Genomic DNA, 22,151 nt, shown 5'->3' with positions numbered 1-22,151 from the left:
CCATAAAAACCTTTACTTTATAATAATAACACTTAAAAAAATAATATTAATACAAAATACTACACAAATTACAAAAATTTCTTAAATAATCGATCTTTTGGTTGGAGCTGACTTATTTTTCCTATTATTTTTACTGCAGTTATATCATTGACATGTGTTATGACTTGATTATCATAAATTGTCTGCCTGATTCATTTAACATTGAATCTCCCAGGATAAACATTTCTATTTGTTCTCATATTAGGAGATCTCTTGAGTTTCTTCCAACATAATTTTAGATATTGTTTTATTATCTTTGAAAGACTTTATATTTTCAGAGATACTTTCACGTGATCTTATTTTAGCAACATGTTCAAGGATATTCGGGGATTCCCTATTGGTTGTGATTTTCATTTCGTTGTGATTGGCATTTCTGCGACTGCATGTAGTTAGAAACTAAAAATTCCTCAGCAACAGTTTTAGGTTTTTTCGAAGTAGTTTGTTCCACGCTTTTTTCTATCACATTTAGAAATATCTTTCTCTTATCGATAATAGATTTTGTTTCTGACTCTGTAGTCAGTCTATTCTGTCAATCATTAGATTGTCATGAACAAGATTTGACTGATTATCAATGGATGACTTATTTGCCAGAGTTTTCAATATCCTGTTTACGTAATTTTTCTTTCAAGGATGTACTTTCTTTTATTTTTTGCGATATCTCGTTTAGATTTTGTGTTATGCACAGTTGAATGCTTACTTTAAATCCATGAAAATGGATTGAATGGATTGGATCTGACACTAGTTTAATATTCGAAAAAAAAAAAAAAATATTAATACTTAAGGATTAAAAATTTTATTTTCCTAAGACATTTATAATAATTATACCTGAAATTAATTACTTCAATTACATCCAGCTAAATCAGTAATGAAATTACATAGATATAATAAAAATATTATCATTTAAAAGATATAAACAATTTACATTACTGAGACAACATTGGATAAGTATCGGACAATCTATCGCTTGGCCGATGTCGCGCACCGTGATTAGCCTAATATTCGGACTGTGTTCGATTTGGTTTGTGAGTGTTCACATCGATCATTCATTTTCTAATCAAAGAGAAACAAAAAAGAACATAAAATAATCAATTATTTTTACGTTACAACTTTTTTGGACTTAGTTGGATTAAAAAAACGAAAAATTTCTTACTTATAATTTTGAATAATTTAAATAGCATTTATGGTTCATTTTTAAATAAAAACTTTTTTTATTCAATTAGATTGAAAAACTGCATTTCATATTCAGCATTGAATTGAGTATTCACTTTACACAGAAATTGCTGATATTATTTTTGAATTTAACTGAATTAAAAAAACTGTATTTTCTATTCTGAATTGAATAGTATTCATGATGCACAGAAAATGCTAATATTATTTTTGGATTGAAAGGCATAGAGATATGCTTTATGCAATTCCTATAAAAGAATAAAAATGCATTCAAGAATTGAAAAGAATTCATTTTAACATTTATGAATCCATATTTCTGAAAATCTGAATCCATTTTAATCCATTCTTGTTTGCTGAGAGTAAGAAAAGTGGACGTTGTAGGACGTAGTTTACATTCACTTTGTCAGAGGGCAGTAATGCGACAGCATTTTGCGATTATAGGTTTTGAATCATGTCCTCTCTCAGATTTCTCTCTGACTGGACAGAGAGTTGTGCTACTGTATATTTTGTGGCATCATGTCATGGCCTCTCTCAGGTTTCTTTCTATTTTGAGTTAATCGTCAATTAGCATTAATTGGAATTGGAAAAGGCCTTAAATAATTAATAAATTGTGCAAGATTTAATAAAGATTGGATTTCCTAGTGTTAACGTTATATTAAATTGTCGCAAGTTGCAACTGATTTTTTATATGTAACAATCTGGTATGACAGACGCAAGAAGTTTGAAAGAAGCTATCGAGCAATATGAAACCCAGGTACAATATTAAAAATTAGTAGATCATCTATACTTAATATAAGTTTCCTAAAGAGACACATTTTTATTTCTTGAAAAAACTAATTATTGCACTTTATTAATACTGATAAAAACATGATGTGTTTATATAATTAAAGAAATGTAAAAATTTATAATTTGTATATTGTGACTTGTTCCTAATCCTAAATAAAACAAAATCGATTAAAAATGAATTTCGAAAATACAAAAATAAAATTACAGTTTTCTTTTGCAAATTGTATAGTTTAAATAATAGTGGTTATATTAAAATCGGTTTTTAAAAATCACGTTGTAAATAATAAACAAATAGGAAATAAAGGCTAAGCGATCAAGCTGGATCTTTAATGCTGAAAACGATTTCATATGAATTTATATATCATAATCTAATTTTATAATCTAATTTTATATAAACTGCACTAAAGTTTTCAATTTCGAAACATAGAGAACTGGAATAGTAATATAAAAAATTTAATTTAATTAACAAGCACTTTAATAATATTGATGCTTATAAGGATATATCCTTATATATAATAATCTTTAAACCCCTTACAATCTGTAAATTTTGTTATAAAAAATTGTAGTAATTCACTTAAAATTCAACATTAAAGATCCAGCTTGATCATTCAGCTTTTATTTCTTAATTGTTTGAGTGTCTTCTATATAATTATTTTATAATAATGTAATAATAAGATTGGAAATAAGACCGTTTATGTTAGATACATTATTTTAAATACGAAGCGCCACTATGGTTTGAATGTTAAGATGTTGAACTATTATATATATTTATTTTTAAATGAATTAATTTCAGTTATATTTATTCTTTATTCTATTATATATAAAATATAATTTCAATTATATTTTATTGTGTATTTATTGTATGTTTTCTTAATTAATTTTATTTATATTTTTTCATTTTTTTCCATAATATGATTTTAAATATAAAATAGCAGTGCATTATAAACCAGCACACATATATGTAAGACAGACTAAAGCTATAAGCTAATTTAATCCTTATAGTATTACATTATCGTATCAAATAGTCTTGAAACTAGGCAATTGCCTGTGTGTAAGATAGATCATAAATAATTAAATATATTGGAAAACTCAGCTTAATTTGAATAAATTCAATTATATTAAAACAAGAAGGACTTAAAGTTGTAGATTTTAGAGATTAAGATATCTGTCATGTGTATTTTTATTTAGATTTGAGGTAGAGGGGGGAAGGATCAAATAAGAGAAGCGAAATGTTACATTAATAATTGTGAATGGAGAATCAAACCTTATAAGTGAAGAATCGAAGATATTGTTTATAATTAAATTATATTACATCAGTTTTATTAACTAACAAAAATTAAACAAAGTTGCAGTACAACAATGACAGTAAGGGAGACCGGAGCTATCTGTCTACAGAGGTTACGTGTCTATAGTACTGTTATCTCAGGTATTAGGACACAAATGTCTCTATCGTTCTACCGAGTAGTTGAAGCTTCATGTAGAGCATTCCCACTTGTTTTCTTGCAATGTATTTTACAAATGTCATACATGTTAATGGAAAAGTGACAACTATTATTGAAATTTTTCGACTGCCGAAGAACATATTTAACATCTTTATAATTCTTGATGATAGCATCAAATTATTAAAATTGCTTGTCAATTTATTTCGCGATTAGAATAGTTTTAATTGTGTTTATAAGTCTGGAAAAATAATTCGGCGCGCAGTTTGAAAAAACTACAATATGCAATTATATGTATAATAAGATATTAGTAATTCAAGATTGAATTATTTAAAGCAATGAAGATCCAGCTTCGACTATAATTGACATTTTAAATTTCTAGTATTGATTCTAATCAAGTTTTCTTTTTGTGAAAAGTTTTTACAAAAAAATATTTAATCAAATATATATTAGTAGGAATATATATTAGTAGGAATAAAAAGTTTTGTAAGAAGATTACAATTATATATTGAATAATACATGTAAGTTAGTTATATTCACTAAAGAGAACCGTTAGAAAAAGGTCAAAATGTTTGAAAGTTGTTATTGAAAATTGTTTAAACAATAACAATAATTATATTAAGACTCTCGAATTTTAAACAATACAAAAAGATAAATATAATAGACTAATGAGAGTTAGCAATGATAAACGGCGCAATTATTTAGTGAACAATCAATACTCAGATATTGGATTGATGTCTTCTTTATTTTGAATATTTTTCTTTGGAGTTCTCCTCAGCAAGAATGATACAAGTATAATTAGCTCACAAGTCCATAATCATTCGCAAATTGACGAAGATACAGCGTTGTTAATCATCACGGAACATGAAGCATTGTTGAACATATTAAGAAATAGAAATATTAAAATCAAATATAGAAATCACATATTTTTAGAACACATGTGTACGATGACGTGTCACTCGTCTATATATATAGGATGTCCCATATCTTTTCATTAATACTTCAGAGAGTGAAAGAGGATGAAATTTTTATTTGTGGCGAATCTATTTAACACTGGTTCTTTATTAATTTCTATATCTCTATGTACATGTAATGCAAGCCCCAAATGTCTCTTCATTCATGCGGTTTCTTAATCAGATTTTCAAACGCCGAAGGGCTGAAAAGCCTCGTTAGAAGCGACACTTATCGATAGATAGAGCAATATTTTAAATAGTGTTTTGCAACTAGAATTTCTTCACATCTAGCATAAACATCTTGTAAAGATTTCGACTAATTATTATTTTCTCGAATCCATTTTGCTCTTCTCATAGCCACTTCAGATTTAAAATAAATGAATTTGAAGGATTATATTTGATTAATATTGAAAAAGATTTTGACCATAATTCTGACAATTCTGCATTTAAATCAGCAGTTTTCATTTCTACTAAATATTGCGGCATTAATACATATAATTTAAATGCATTAATGGTATTTTGATCAAATTTTTTATATCTAATATTACTTTGTCAAGCATAGGAATGAATATATTTATGCGATAATATTCTTCAGTGTATTTGCAGAATAATAAGTCTTTTTCTGATTACTTACAAGTCTAGGAATTTGTAAATCAATGTTTAAAATATTACTTAATCTTCCGTTTTTCCAAATATAACTGAATTCAGCATTTTTCCTGTTATTTTTTAAAATATTAAGAAAATCCTCAATTTCTAACCGCATTAAATTTCAATGACATCTTTTGAAACATTACTATTACTGAATATTATGGTTTTTGACAAAACGTGTGTGTGTGTGTGCGTGTGCGTGTGTGTGTGTGTGTGTGTGTGTGTGTAATGCATTGAAGAGAAATTAAAAATTGGCTAGTTAACATTGAATTTATAAGAAGATCAATCTTTGTTGACGATGTGTCATTTCAAATTCTTATGCTTTCTAAAGTCTATCTACAATAAGGCATAGATTGTTTTCAAAATACAAAGAACTATCATGCCTCTTGACCCAACGGGGGTGTAACATAGTTTACTTAATTTAAATTATACATATAATAAAACAAATTTTTTCAGAACATAACTTCTTTTAGCTAATGTATGAAAAACGTAATAACTTTCTTTATTATTCCAAAACAGTTCCTATAGATTATTCTTCTAAACATTTTGACAAAGAAAGATTTAATGAATAGTTATAACAAGATATTCTTACGGCGAGATTAGTCGATTTTTTAAATTTCACTAACAGTGTCTCACAACTGACATAACACTACAAGTGTCTGTATAAATGCGGACAAATGGGTTATCCGAAAAATTCGTGCCGATTTTTGATAGGCGTAAGGACAGGTCTGAATATATCAGAACGATTGAAAATAAATGACATGCATAAAAAATGGTATTTCAGGCACTTGGAAAAAAATTTGGTTGCGTTAATTTTTATCAGTTTTATATGACAGTTTTATATACGCCTTTGAATATGGAAAAAAACAAAGTGTATTTTAAGCATTTAATGCTTTTCTTTTACCGGAAAGGCAAAAATGTCACACAAACGACAAACAAGATATGCGCTGTTTATAGCGAAGGTGCTGTAGCTGAAAGAATTGTGCGGAAGTGATTTGCTAGATTTAAAGCTGATGATTTCAATCTTGAAGATCAAGAACATCCGAGTAGGCCCTCTACCACAAATGAAGATCAGATTAAAACACTGAGAATCGAAAATAACCCACGCTATACGACACATAAATTAGCAGAAATGTTGAATATGTAAAAATCCACCATCCCCGAGCATTTTGTGAAGCTTGGCTATATAAACCGTTTTGATATGGGTTCCTCATTTAACGGAGAAAAATCTGATGGATCGTATTTCCATTTGCAACTCGCTCTATAAACGCAACGAGGAGACACTATTTTTAAAGCAAGTAGTGACGGGGGATGAAAAATGGATCATTTACAATAATGTTGAGCGAAAAAGATCTTGAGGAAAGTGGAATAAACCACCTTTAGCCAGCCCAAAAGTCAGTCTTCATCCAAAGAAAGTCATGCTCTGTGTCTGGTGATTGGATCTTGTATTATGAGCTTTTACCAACGAAATAATAAATTCAGAGAAGTATTGTTTTCAATTAGACGAATTGAAAACAGCAATTGAAACGTCCAAAAATAGCGAATCAGAAGGGCATCATGTTTCATCAGGACAATGCGCAACCTCATGTGTCTTTGGTATCTCGACAAAAGTTGTTGGAGCTCGGTTGGGATGTTCTACCCCATCCACCATATTCACCAGACCTCGCGCCCTCTGATTTCCACCTATTTCGATTATTTCATTATTTCATTAAATTTCATTAAACAAAATTCCCTTAATGGAAAAAGCTTCAACTCTTTGGTCGAAGTAAAAAATCACTTAGAAAAGTTTTTCGCTGAAAAACTGAGAGATTCTGGAAGGATGGAATTTTCAAGATGCCTGAAAGATAGAGAAAGATTGTACAACAGAATGGCACCTATATAATTTAATTAAATGTATATATATATATATACTAAAATAAATTTAAATCTTCTGCGTTTCAATTTTCCTTCAAAATCGGCACGAACTTTCCGGACAACCCAATATATATATAATTTTTTTGGATGTGTGTCCTTGTTTATCAATATCCCTATTGATTTGACTATTGAGAGTATTGATAAGTGGAATTTTTTGAGGGATAAAATTAACATCTCGAAAGATGAATTTATGTTGAGAATCCAGTTGGTATTTAATTCAACTTATTTTAGCTTTGGGCAGTTTTATAAACAAAATTTTGATATCCCTATAGGACCCCGTTGGTACCTCTCATCTCTCTCTCCAGTAGTAGCCGATTTAGTAATGAGGGATTTAGAAGCAAGGGCATTAGAGACTTTGGATTTTCTATCCTCGTTTTATTTTTGTTATGTAGATGATTATTATGGCAATTTCAAAAAATCTTGTTGACTTTACACTTGAGACCTTTAATTCATTACATGATTAAAATTCACTTTAGAATTTAGTGAAATTTTTTGGATTATTAATAATAACAATCTAATTGAATTTGACTGGTACCAATATTATTAATTCTTCTCTTACTTCTGAATTATAACTATCGAATCACCATCAACACTCATTTGAGATAATATAGAAATGTATGTAGTTTCATCAAATAAAATAGAATAAAATTTTGAATAATTAAAGAAACTTTTTATGTTATGCATAATTTTCTCACTGCAACATTTTATAAGTAACATTTTAAACATTTTATAAGTAAATTTTGTATCGTTTTTTAAATATAAGTAGTGTTAGAACTTGCATTACTTTTAAATGATTTTTTAGTATTTTATTCTCAGCTCGAATTCGTAACTTTTTCCTTCATTAGTTGATACTATTTGATGATATTAGAATATATCTAATAATGTATCATCTCTATGACCTCTGAAAGCTATATTTTCCTTTCCTAATGTTATTGTAGTATCAATTATTGGCAACAATCTTTGACGATTTTCATTAACTTGGACAAGACGAGTTTCAGATAAAATATTTTGTATTTCAAGTTGGGGCTTGACATATAAGTTTAAAAAATACTTGCTGATTTAACTGAATTCCTGATATTTATTCTAATTATTTTTCTAATAAACCGTTTTTGTCTAAAAGTTTTGAAAAAGTTGTTAGTGGCTTTGAAACTAACATACCAGATTCGTTTTGACATGTACTTTCGCCTACTTCATTAAAAAAGCGAGCAATATTTACAATATACACCTTTCATTAACGGAGAATATACTAATCATGAATATTTATTTAAATGTGATTTAAGTACTTCTTCACAACTTTATCTTGCTTGTTATGCTTGGAAAAAAGAAAAATATAATTTTTTGGTTTCATAAAATGAATTTTCTAGAAGGCGCTTTTTGACAAAATCGGTAATATTAGATTTTTCTTTATATCATCTAATATCATAATACTCAATTAGTATCAATAAAATCTTCATTTGAAATTGGTGTTGAAGCAGAAGGTTTCTCGGATGTAAATAGACTATTAATTCGCAGTGTGGAATTAGTAAAAAAGTCATCATGTACAACTGAAGCCATTGAAAGTTTGTTAGATACAGAAGTAGAGAAAATAACTGAAGAAGTATTGGATTCTTTTGCCAAATTTTATAAAAATTTAATATTTTTTGTCGCTTGAAAGAATTCATCATTTCCTAAATAAACAAAACAAATTTAAATTTAATTTTTTAATCATTTAACTTATTTGTCATTTAACACTTAAAATGAATACATATTTAATATTCCAGTAAACACAGATATATAATTTATAGAGTTGTGCAACTTAACATATATAAGTCTAACATTTATTATATAATATATATATTGTAGTATTGTAGTTATAAGAATTAGTATTGTGGAACTGTTGAAGCAAACTCCTTCAATCAAACAATCTGCGATAACGATACCAATACTTCATAATCACACTTTAACCTCTAATTGTATATATAGTATAATATGTAACATCTATGAGTGGGAAATTTTACAGTTGACATGTATGTACGTTACATCAGTTACATGTACAAGTATAATATCAATATGTATGTATATTACAATAATTATATATTGGTGTTGCCACGATAAATATTACTAATAATTACCTGTAATTTAGATAACATAAGTTCAATATATTGTAATATTTTTGTAGCTAATGATGAAAATGAATATTTTTGTAGCTAATAATGAAAGTGAAACATGAATAGATAAGATATTCTTTGATACATATCCCTGAATGAATTTCGACGTAATGTAGTTCAAATCTGTTACAAATATAACAATATTCATTTGTTAAAAGAGGATCAGTCACTTTTTAAGATAGGTAAGATTTGTTCGCGTCGCACGCTCCAACATGCTCCTACTTCCTCCAATTGTAATTCCTACTTACTCAAATGCGTTAGAGTGAGGAGCTATGGAACATATTGAAGCATGCGACGCGAACAAATCTATAATTACTATTGCAATTGCGATGCCGAAATTATTCAACCTTTCAACTTCAAAATTGTAAATTGCAATACACCCGTAGCAACATTTATATAACAAAATAATAATATATAAATAATAACAATAATATATAAATAATAACAAAATAATAATATAATTCGCGCGAAATATTTTGAACGAGTATCGAGTTTGATTGATTGATTATAGCTCCAACCGCCAATTATGAATATTGGCCTTTAACTTTCATCTCATACATCGTGATACGGTCAACGCGATGCTGCAAACGCTTTGAAGCGTTTTTTAATTAGTCAGTTTGTAAAATTCTTTCTTCTAATTGGTCCGCTAATTCTAATGATCAAACGCTTCAAAGCATTAGTAGTGAGACTTTAACTACAGTCATAGGTCGTCATAGATCGCGTTCAACAGGCTCAACTATTGCAGAGCGGATCCGTGAACACTCGCTGCTATTGGATGATCTAGAAGATAAATCAATAGTAGCAAGCACACATGGATCCATTCTACAGTTGAATCTGCTGAATCTGCGATCATTAGGATTGTTCTTTTTAGTTGAACTTTTGCACTAGTTTGTCTTCCTTTTCTCTTCAGAAGAAAAAAAAAAAGAAAGATGAACTGGTGCAAAAGTTCAGCCAAAAAGAACAGCCCCTATACATAGTCTAACTAAAATGGGTATAAAAGAGTGGCGCCAATATGTGCCTAATGCTGATTGAATCTATCATTAAAGGTTTCTACTGTTAGTTAGAAAGAAGACAATGTTAGAGAAAGAAGAGAATAAGACGAGGAATTGCATCATAAATAGGACACAAAATGGTGACTTCCAGTTAATTGGCGTCACTCTTTATACCCACTATTTGAGAATTCCGCATTGATGCCATGCAAAAACGTAGAGAATGGATTGCGCGATTCATGTGTCAAAATGGTCGATAAAAATAAGCGTAGAAAGAGATTATGGAAGACGGCCTAATCTAACCTACGTATGGCTGACGCGCACGCGTATGTGTGTGTGAAACTAGCGTCTCATTTAATGGAAACTCATTAAATATTGAGAATTCAATATTTGAAGTTTGAGTTTATTCAACTCAATAATTCTACAGTTCTATATAGGATAAATAAATAGTTCCAGCCGTTAAAGTCGAGAAACCGAAAATTCAAAATGAGACGGCAAGTTTACAGCACTAATTTTGTCTAAAGAAAATTCCAGTCACGGTTTCTTACAGGATTTTAAAAAATACATAGTTCTATAGAGATTTTTGATGCCTAATTGATTGTTATTTTGATTTGTAAACAATTTTTTCCTTAAAAAATGGTCTTTACGAGAATGAATTAGATGAGATGCTGTCTAATTTTCAAAAGTTCTCTTTTATGGTACTTTTCATACAGTTCTGAATATATCCTACAGCTTTCCGAAGAGTTCTGATTATTTTAACTATTTATTAACTTTTTAAACAATGTTTAACGCCCGCGAAAAGCACTTTTAAAATGGAAAGTATGAGATGTTGCTCGATTCTAAAGAGTTCTGTTAGTTTTATGGCACTTGCTGAATAGTTTTGAGGTCTTGAATTCATATTTTAAGTTTAACCTGAAAATATACAGTATACAGGGTGTCTCAAAATAATCGCCAAATATTTCATGAGCAGGTAGAGCGGAACTAAACTAAATCGAAAAATCCTTTATCATTTTGCAATTTTCGCAATAGTTAACGAGATACTAAAAATTATCGGAAATTGGTCTTCAATAATTTTTTATTCAAATATTATACTATTGACTTTACAGAAAAATTGCAAGAAGCAAAAATTGTTTTTTTTCCCATAAAATTAAGAATTTTTTCAAAATTTTTTCACAATTTTTTAATACCATATTTTTTCATGTTGGTAAAAATAATAATGGACAACAAGGCAATAGGATCAAACAAGGTAATTCTTGTGTAAATCAAATTAACAAATTAACTAAATTAATAAAACAACTTTATTAATAATTAATCCGCTTATATGTTTCAGCTTTCTTTTGAGCCATTCTCAGAGACAATATGATGTAATTACAAAAAAAAATTTTTTCTTACAATTAATTCATTTCAATGAACCACTTTCATTTATTAACGGAAACTATTGTATAATATAAAAACGAACTAATAGATAAATAACTAATAGATAAATTTTCTTAATTAACAAATAAGTTTTCTTTCTTTCTTTTTTCTTTTTCTTTACGATTAAGTATATTAAAAGTTATCCATTAATTTCAACATAATTGACATTGATTCGCTGAATGGTCAAAGACTAGTTTTTTACTAAACCTATAGAATTGAAATATTTACGATATGATGAATTTTTGTTTTAGTGACCTTATATTGTGTTTTACAATAATTTTGCTTTCCCAAAAAATTTACTTTTTAATAATTTTAATATATTTTAGATTGTTATTAGAGTTTGTTTTTATATTAATAAATGAAGGTGGCTTACTGAAGTGAATTAGTTTGTAAGAAAAAATTTTTTTTATAATTACATCACACTGTCTCTGAGAATGGCTCAAAAAAGAGCTGAAACAGTAAGCGGATTAATTATTAATAAAGTTGTTTTGTTAATCATTTGGTTTGCACAAGAATTACCGTGCTTAACTCCTATTGCTCTGTTGTATTCAACCATTTTGTATCATTAAGGAATCTTTAGGAATTAATTTATATTTGATAAAAATAAGAAAACAGTACTAAAAAATTGATAAAAAATTCTGAAAAAATTTTTAAAGCTCTATAACAAGAAAATAAACATTTTTTGTCTCTTGCAGTTTTTTTGATAGTATTTGAGTAAAAAAGTATTAAAGATTAATTTTCGAAAATTTTTACTAATTAATATTTTGTTAAGTATTGCGAAAATTAGTAAAAGACTTTTAAATTCAGTTTCGTTCGCTCTATCTGCTCATGAAATCGCTTTTGCGATTATTTTGAAACACCCTGTATACATACATATATTAGATGTAGTAAAAAGAAATCCATTATTTTTGCATGAAATTGAATGGAAAAATAATGGATTTCTTTTTCTACACCTAATATATCAAAATGATACAAGATGTTAAATCTGATTTTGAAATAAATCAATTCTCAAAAAGTTTCAATATCAGATCATTGAATTTCACCAAGGATCAATAATATAATTGAACATGAAGAAACACATGGACAACATATTACCTCGTGCACTTAAATCCGTAAGAAAAAATTCTATTAGCGAACTTTTTTGATCACACTTTTTTATCGAGGTAATTTTCCATACTATGACAATAAGAAAAAAATTTATATTACAACATCTGATTGTGCTTTATATCCATTATTGTTAACAGTTCACTAACTTATGTAAAACAAATTATTGTTTAATTTATTCAACTCAATTATTATTTTTAATTAACTGAAGAAGGACCGAAACGTATTGTATCTTGTATCTTTTTGAAATAGAAATATAAAATCTATTATATATAAATAATTTCTTAGTTGATTTATTTAAGTGTAATAGCTTTAACTTTAAAAGACTTGATTATTGACCTTGTTTATATTTAATTGTTTTCACATAATACGAGTGTCTTTATATATTTTATATAATTTATATAAATATATTATTTCAACATTTAACTGTAAAAGGTGCTTCTCGTATTTAATCTGATAGCAAATAGCATTTTGCGAAAAATTGTCAGCAAACTCGACCAGGTTCCCACTACAAAACCTATTCCCACTATAAAATCTATAACTCGATTCTCTCTATAAAACCTATTCCCACTACAAAACCTATGTATTTGACTGTGGATCTGCCGACAGAAAAAGACAGAATCTTCTGATATATTATGCCAGCAGATTTTTTCTTATAGTTTGCTGACATTGTCAAATACAAACCCTGTGTGTACTTTGTTGCCTTGCTGCAATCAAGAATTGATAACATGCTCTGCTCAAAATCTGTCTTCGTAGACTTTACTATCTGAGTAGTTGATTTATTCGATTATATAAACGGTGATATAAACGGTCCTGTTTATAATCTTAAATTATTTATATGAATTCGAATTTATTTGCAATTATTTTTATTTAGCACTTTTTTTGTTTATTTTTGTAGCTGTCGCAAGTGGATGCAACACTATCTACAACGCCAAAAGGTCCTTACAGAGACAATTTGCTCAGTTTGAAATCTGATATTAACGAACTTATTTTTTTAACAAAAGAAAGTTTGCAAAATCTTGAAGAAAATGTAGAAAACACAAATGAAAACGATAATCCCGATGACAAGACGGAGGATCTATTGGACAGAGAATATGTCTTTTTCAAGGTTTATTTTAGAAATGATTGTTAATTCTTGCCAGAAAACTATGCTATTTTACTTTTATCTTTTTTATTAATTAAAATAAATTAGTTATCATTAGAAATAAATAAATTATCTAAAGTAAAACAATATAAAGTGTATGTTTTATCATATGCAGATTTTGTTGCAGCATATTTTCAAACATTATGAATGTATATATAAAATTTGGTATGTAAAGTTATATTATTAAAACAACTTTGATGCATTATTAAATGTTGTTTAAATCCATTAGGCAGAACTAGAAAAATCTTCAAACGACAGTAAAGATGAACAGGACAACAAAACTGTAGCTGCTTCTGATAGCATTGAAGTCAGTATACAACTATTCTCTATATCATAGCAGTGACACAATTATACGGTGCAAGTTAACCTTTTAGGACGAATTAAAGGAGCTAGAGGGCACGAAATGTAAAGCTCCTCATGGCAGTACTTGGGGTGGTATCAGTTATCATAATGCTATGATATGTTCTGTTTATAAGGACAGTGATGAAGCAATTAAAGATGTTCATGATATTAAGGCAAGTTAATATTAATTATAAAATTATTATATATTCTAACTTGTAATTTGTTTTTATTGGTTCGCTCTTAAATTTGATCATCAATCCCAGGTTCGAGTTTTCTTTCTCAATCCAACACACAAGGAAATGATTCCATGTCCATATTTTCTCAATGGTAGTTGTAAATTTTCCGATGAAAATTGCCATTATTGTCATGGCAAAATTGTGCCGTTTTCAAGCCTACAGAAATACAAGTAATTTTTTCCGATTAATTAAAAGATTTATATTATTCAAAATTTACTTCAGTGTAACTTTTGATTTACAGGGAACCTGATTTTCATAACATCAAAATAGGAAGCAAGGTATTAATTAAACAAAAAAATAATATGTGGTATAGGTCCATTGTTTTAAAATTGCCTGAAAAAAATGGAGATGAATACAGAGTAAAGTTTGAATCAAGTGGCAAAATTGTAGAAGCCGGTTTACAAGATCTCTTACCTTTAGGTAAAAAGTTTTAAAAATTAATTACATACACACCATTTATAGCTTTTTTGAAAAAGTATTGTTTATAGATGACACAAGTGTTGATTGTTTACAGATGACACAAATTTAGAAATGTCAAACACATTTAATGATAGCAATAATGATGAAGATGCGAATAATGTTGATAATGAATTACAACCCAACTTATACATAAATAATCAATTAGTTCATAAATCTCTTTTGACATTACAATCCAATGAACCTTTAGGAAATTGGGAAAAACACACACGTGGCATTGGTAGTAAATTAATGATGCAAATGGGTTATGTGATTGGTACTGGTCTTGGAAAACGGAGTGATGGTAGAATAGAACCTGTTGAAACTCAAATTTTGCCTGCAGGAAAATCGTTAGGTTCGTTTAAGTTTCTCTGATCGTGCAATACAGTATTAATTTGTTGCATTTTTTCAGATTACTGCATGGAATTACGTGAATTTGCTGGTGATGATAAAGATTTGTTTTCTGCAGAACGTAACATGCGTAAACAACAACAAAAGTTAGAGCAGCAAAGAGAAAGACAGTATCAAAAACAAAAACAAAAAGATGATAATGTGTTTAATTTTATAAATAAAGCGTTAAATGATAAACGTAAGTTAAGAAAAGAATTATTGAAGATTTATTGAATATAATTATGATAATGCTTATTATATTTAAATATTGTTAATTATTTTTGTGCAGCTGAAGAAAATATAGCTAGTAGTTTGCAAAGCAAAGATAAACTTAAGACAGAATCTAATAGAAATCTAAATGTAGCTAGTTTTCAAATTGGAGTACATATAAATCGTTTAGAAAGAGAATCATCGAAACTCAAAGAATCATTAACAAAGCATGCCAAGGGTAGTGTATTTTACAATAGCATTGCAACGAAGTATAATGAAAAACAAAAGGAACTTACCAATTTAAGAGCTTCCGAAAAAAGTATCGTTGCCGAACAAAACCAAAGGAAGAACAAAGTTAAATTATCTATATTTTGATACCTGCATAATAACATGGCAACAATGGGATACACGTACGCGCGCGCGACACACATAAACTCTCTCTCTCTTTTTCTTTTTCATACTTATTAGATATGCTGTATATAAAATGAACCTAAATACATTGTTTCATTAATGGTTCTTATACAAGTTTTTCTCTTATAAATATCCCAATAACTGATTTATGCCTGGTGATTGAAAAATCAGTAGTACCTATGGGATGTCACAAAAAGATCAGGACACTGGATTATATCAGAAATGTTTCTCCGAAAAAAAATTTCATATAAAAGTTGTATCAAGTTGGTCATCATATGATGATATTGGTTTGACTTTGAACTATTTTGGGAATATTACATCAAGGTTTAAAAAGAATCCCTTTACCCTTTATGTGCGTGAACGTGCGTACGTGTATTCCGAGTTATTTAGAAATTCTAGTGATCGATGATCATGCGCGCGCGCACGAGAGGTAAAGGTATTACTCACTGTAGTAAAGCGCCCCAATAGATGTAAATCGAATCGTGCAATCTCCGCGTAATAACCTTGGATAATGCCTGACGGTACTTAAACTTAACTTAATAATATTGTTTTAAAAAGATCTCAATGTCAGCTATAAGAATTTAACAAAAAATAGGATTTTTAAAAAACTCAGGACAACCTTGATGTAACATTTTCAAGATCATTTAACCAATATCGTCAAATAATGAATAACTTGGTACCTTACAACTTTGATATGAGTTTTTTTTCAAAACATCATTTTTTTTAGATTTAATTCGGTATCACGATTTTTGTGTGATATCCTATAAATTGAGAAGTTTCTGACTTGATCAAGAAAGGGAGCGTCCCATTAGCACTGCAATAGCACACATCCATTCACATCGGCCGGTGTCTAGTAACTTTGCTGCTTTATCAATGAGAATTTTTTTTTTAAATTGACTAATATGCGATAGCGGTATCCTCCTACAAGAAAAAGCAAGATTTACGTCAAGTTTTAATACTTATTCAAGACGATAATGAAAGGAAGGATTAGTTTGATGTCATTTTATCAATTAATTTGTTTCTGAGCCTTTTAAAGTGACAATGGAGAAATTGAATTATTGCAGTATGATAAAATTCCTTTATTTAAAGAGAGAAACTTCTACGGAAATTAAGAGAGGATTCTGATAGTATACATTACTAATTGGATGATTTAAAATAAAATATTCTCATTGGTAAAGTAATGAAAAATTACTAGATATCGGCTGATGTAGTGGAAGAGATATGACATTTGTTTGGGCCCGACTGAATTTGCAACTTGAATGTAATTATGTTTCGTGCTCTTCTATTGATAGAGCATGTAATGTCAACCAATAGCGAAGCATTTTCCAATTTAAGTTGGTGCAAACCTGCACCCGATCGAAAACGCTAATAGTAAAGTCTATATAAGAGATGCGTAAATGGGATTCATTTGCTGATTGACTGAGCGGTAACCAATCAACCAGGAATCTTGAGCTCGTATCGATTATCAATTCAAAGCAGCTATATTAAAAATCCTGTGTAAGATTCTAGAGATTAGGTTAGGGTTAAGTTAGATTAGGTTAGGTTAGGTTAGGTTGAAAACTTCAATACTAGATTAAGAAACATTTTTATTTTCCAACATCATGAACAACGTTAAATAAGAGATTACAAAAGTTGCGAAATATCAATTGAGAAATGCGAACTAAATCGGTTTATGTGACATCAATATTTTTAAAATATAAAGAAATTGCGTGCTATTTAGGACGCACTTTGATTTCTTTCTGTTATTAATTTGATTATTTAATGATACTGTCGTTGATGCAAAATTCTGGAACATCTTACTAAATTCTTTCTTTTCTAATGAGTTCCAACGACACCAGTATCTGTCCCTTCAGCGGATCTATCCTCCGCCGCAGAGCCAACGCAGAAGACCCTTTCTCAAACAGAAAAGATCGTCATGCAAGAGAACGTGACGCAGAGAAGTTTCGACTTCAAAAGAATCAAGTTTTCGACTGTCGTCAGGTTGAGCTCCAAAAGAACTTTGGACAAAGCTCCAATTTAGAGACAATGTCCAGGCATGCAATTCGACATGCCCAAGCAAATGACAGTCAAGCCTTGTGTTTCATTAGCCTTGTGTTTATATCTACGAAATATATTGATATCTGCTGCATGTACTTATACATGTTCAGATCTGTATGTAAAGTAATTATTGAGAATGAAGACTTAGCATGCCTTATCGCTTCTGTGACACAGATCGAAGCTAAAGTGTAGTTTGCCTAATAGGCAACCCTGTTCGCCACGATTAATGAAGAGGTCGTCGTACAAAAATAGTGCTCCTTGAAGCATTATATCCGATCTTTTTCTATATTGATTAAGTAGACAAGATTGACCTTGAACATCAAGTGATAATCCTGATGTTAACTGATTTACGTTACTCAACACTAGGCGAATACGCCAGACAACTCGGCGATGCATCTGTGCCATCAGGAGTGATAACACTACCAGATGGAAATGCCTTGATGGGCTCTCACATGTGATTCCGAATTATCAACGAAACACTTGCTGTTGAGCATGGTGTTTTTGTTAGAAATAATAGTTCTCCATTTGTAATTGCTTTAGCATCTTTGCCAGGCCTCATGTTTTCAATTGGCTTGGATTAATGATTTTGGAACCATGACGAGACGTCCTCCTTACTTTCCCTACTTACAATGAAATCATTAATCGTTATTACAACTTAATTGGAAGAGTCCATTTTCATGTGTTAAATGCATTATCACTCGTTATCTATTCAGAAGCAAGAGGTACACTTGCTCAATTGGTACATAACATCAACTCCAATCCGGTTTGTCCCAAGAGGATGATTCATTCCATTGAAGTATGGAGCAACTGTTACATCGATGAATCACATTTGTGATTCTTTGCTACGGGTACAGATCGACTGACCACAATGATTCATATAGCAGAGACTCTCGATATTGTGAAGCGGTCATAGAAGTAGGGGTCGCTTCAAAGATTTGTTCATAATGTAACTTAAGTAAATAAAATTATTATTATATGACATTTTGTTGATTATTATCTTATAAGAATCAACTTTTTGTAATAAAAAGGAAAAACAATGTAATGAAATTGATATTTCTAATCAAGTGAATCAAATAAAATTTCTGCAAATGTGAGTAAAAATAACATACTCAATTATATAAATGTCAATAGAATTTTCGATTGCTATAACTTATGTTTTAGATTCATGCGATTCAAGAAATATTCATTTCTTTTTATATTTCTAAAGCAAAATGTTGTACAATTGAGGAATTGAAATTGCAGTGTGCCAAAGCATCACAAATTTTTGACTTGAGCGTGACTTAGTCTGCAGAAGTTACGTAAAATGTTCAATGAGATTGTCCGAATGGACAAGAAGTTGTGCAAATTACAGTCTATTACTGCCTAAAAAGAGTTCCAAAAAGTATAAAGCAAAATAGATCATGTAAAATACGAAATTTTGATCATTGTTAAAAATTGTATTTTTTAGATTATAATGATTTTAGATTATAATGCTTACAAAATAAATAATAATAGTAACATAATAAATCATGCTAGTAAGATATACATATATCTCAAATTTTATTTGCAAAACGTATAATATATATACTACATTGTAATACTATTGAACATTTGAAATTATAATGTAACAAAAGGAAATTATAATAAAATTATAATAAAATTAAATCTTTCCTATTAAATTTCTTTGTATTAATATTTTGCATACCATTCTTTCTCTTATCACTTGTTCCTAATATTATAACATCTATTTGAAAAATTAATGCAGTGTCATAACAATGTAAATGAAACACTTATTTATACTGTTACAAACAATTATGACTTTTGAAATATTTAATACGATTGAGTATAAATACATTCTTTATCAAAGAGAAACCTTTCAGAAAATATATTTAGTTTGCATATGCTACATTTTTTCTCATTAAAAAGCGCTATGATTTGTGGCGTTAATGAAATTGCAAAAAGAAATATTTTTTCATCATGAAAATTAGAGAATTAAAACTAACTTTTAATTATATTGACTTATTATTATAAAATAACTAGATATAATTAGAATTATATCAGTTATACAACTTACAAGCATAGGACATTGAATAACATTTTAACAAATTTAAAAGAAAATATTAGGTGTACAACTTTGCTTCCGCCGTTTTTTTTCCGAAATTCGAGGCTTTATTGTAAAAAACTGGTTATACATTTATGATTCAAAGTATTGTCCATCGCTGGCCACTACTTTCTCCCATCTTTCGGGTAGCGTACGAATCCCGCGTCGAAAAAACTGGTCATCTTTTGAGGCTATCCACGAATCGATCCAATTTTTTACTTCTTCATAAGACCGGAAGTGCTGGTCAGCCAGGCCGTGTGCCATTGATCGAAACAAGTGATAGTCAGAGGGAGCAACGTCTGGAGAATACGGCGGGTGGGGTAGGGCTTCCCATTTCAACGTTTCCAAGTATGTCTTGACCACTTTCGCAACATGGGGTCGAGCATTGTCATACTGCAAAATCACTTTATCGTGTCTCTCGTTGTATTGCGGCCGTTTGTCTTTCAATGCTCGGCTCAAACGCATCAATTGCGTTCGATACCGATCGCCTGTGATTGTTTCAGTCGGTTTTAACAGTTCATAATACACTACGCCGAGCTGGTCCCACCAAATACAGAGTATGACCTTGGACGTCAAAATCACCGTTCTTGAAGCGTTGAAACCACTCACGACACGTTCTTTCACTAATAGCGGCCTCACCATAAGTAGTTTGAGAGCATTCGATGAGAGCCTCAGCCGCAGATTTCTTCATATTGAAGCAAAAAATTAAAACCTCTCGCAAATGACGAGAATTTGGCTCGTAAACTGACATTTTCAATCGAGAATAACTTTATGATGCAGACACAAATCGACTAATGTTTCTATGGGGTTATGTTGACAGATGCCCAAGTTTATTGTATGACGTCTATGATCTATTTATTTCGACCACCACTTACCGTTAAAGCCATCTATAGGAAAACGGCGAAAGCAAAGTTGTACACCTAATACTATATATAATAATTAACAAAAATCGTTAATAAAAAGTTCAAAAAAGATCTTGTACAAAAATATGGTAAAAATATGGCACGTATTAACACATTTGCAACACACATTTATCGGAAAACAATTTTTACTTTTCAACAAAGTGTTTCTTTAGATTCATTACAGAAAGAAAATTACTTTTTAAACTGTAACTATATTTTGTCAAATATTTCTTTCATTAAACTGCAGCCATAAGCATAGTCATTGTCTTGCTATTAGATGCAAAATTTTTTTTAATTAAATAATATTTTATCCTCGATGAATTAAAAAAAATAGGAGAAAAGTATTATATTATAAGAATTGTGGAACTTTGACAAATAATAACGATTTTGAACAAAATATTTTGATTTATTTATGCAGAAATAATTGTTTATATTAATTTTTTAAATAAATGTTTTTAGTTCATTTAGGTTGCCAATTATATAAAAAAAATCTTGAAAGAAAGCGATTGGTCAAATAGTTTTTGAGTAATCTTGTATCAATTTCGGAAAAGTGGTTTTGAGAAAAACGCATTTGGTTTTCGGTATCAAAAAATGCTTTTTGGCAACTTACCGCTAATCTGCTATTCCAGATCCATAAACCTTCCGCTTTCTCATAAAACTTGTTCCTCATAAAACTTTGTCGTAATTTAAACATTAGTTGTAATCTTTTATTGTACTTTTTCGTGCTACTTAATCGGCGCCGTTTCTGCCTCGTAACTCGCTACTTGTTGTAATTGTCAGCGAATATTTTACAACGTTGGCCAATATTTATTTCCAGTAACTGCATTATCTTCAAAATGCCAGAATAGCTTTCATTGAACGCACATGCGATAATGAAAACGATGATTTCGATAATTTTTGCGTCAGAATAAGTGTTTTGGAGCGCCAAATAGTAAAATTAAAATTTTCATTTGAATTTTGCATGTTTTTTTTTGAAAATAAACATCTACTATCTAAGGTCAATAATGCCATACTAAAAACCGAAAAGCGGAGCACAATTATAGACGTTTCTGCCGCTGTATACCTGCGCGAAGCGTACTTTTTTCTTAAGCTGTAAAAAACTACAAAAGTATTTCGAATTTTGATCTAAAACTTTTGTATATTTTCTGAGAGTAATACTATTGATTAAAGCAAAAAAAAAAAAAAATAGAAAATAAGAATTTTAATTTTAATAAAAATAAAAAAAATTTGATCGTCTAAACCAAGAGGTTCCCCTCTTAAGATAAATAGCATTACATGTTTACGATGATATTGTGGGAAAGATCAGATAGTTTTTATTTAATTTTAAACTACAATATTTAA

At 29.4% G+C, this 22,151-nt stretch overlaps 1 protein-coding gene across 1 annotated transcript; it reads left to right on the top strand.

Annotated features, from left to right (window-relative positions):
• The first annotated feature begins 1,836 nt into the window (after positions 1-1,836).
• Positions 1,837-16,311, top strand: LOC108685359 (zinc finger CCCH-type with G patch domain-containing protein). Its single transcript, XM_018190113.1, has 9 exons — positions 1,837-1,960; positions 13,501-13,710; positions 13,976-14,053; positions 14,121-14,261; positions 14,352-14,494; positions 14,566-14,744; positions 14,839-15,135; positions 15,193-15,369; positions 15,460-16,311. Exons 1-9 carry the CDS (start codon positions 1,910-1,912, stop codon positions 15,753-15,755), a joined length of 1,572 nt encoding a protein of 523 aa, XP_018045602.1. The 5' UTR covers positions 1,837-1,909; the 3' UTR covers positions 15,756-16,311.
• The last annotated feature ends 5,840 nt before the right edge of the window (positions 16,312-22,151 follow it).

This window comes from Atta colombica, unplaced genomic scaffold (genome assembly GCF_001594045.1).
Source record: "Atta colombica isolate Treedump-2 unplaced genomic scaffold, Acol1.0 scaffold151, whole genome shotgun sequence".
NCBI classification, from domain to species: Eukaryota; Metazoa; Arthropoda; class Insecta; order Hymenoptera; family Formicidae; genus Atta; species Atta colombica.
This window is presented reverse-complemented; position numbering and strand designations above follow the sequence as displayed.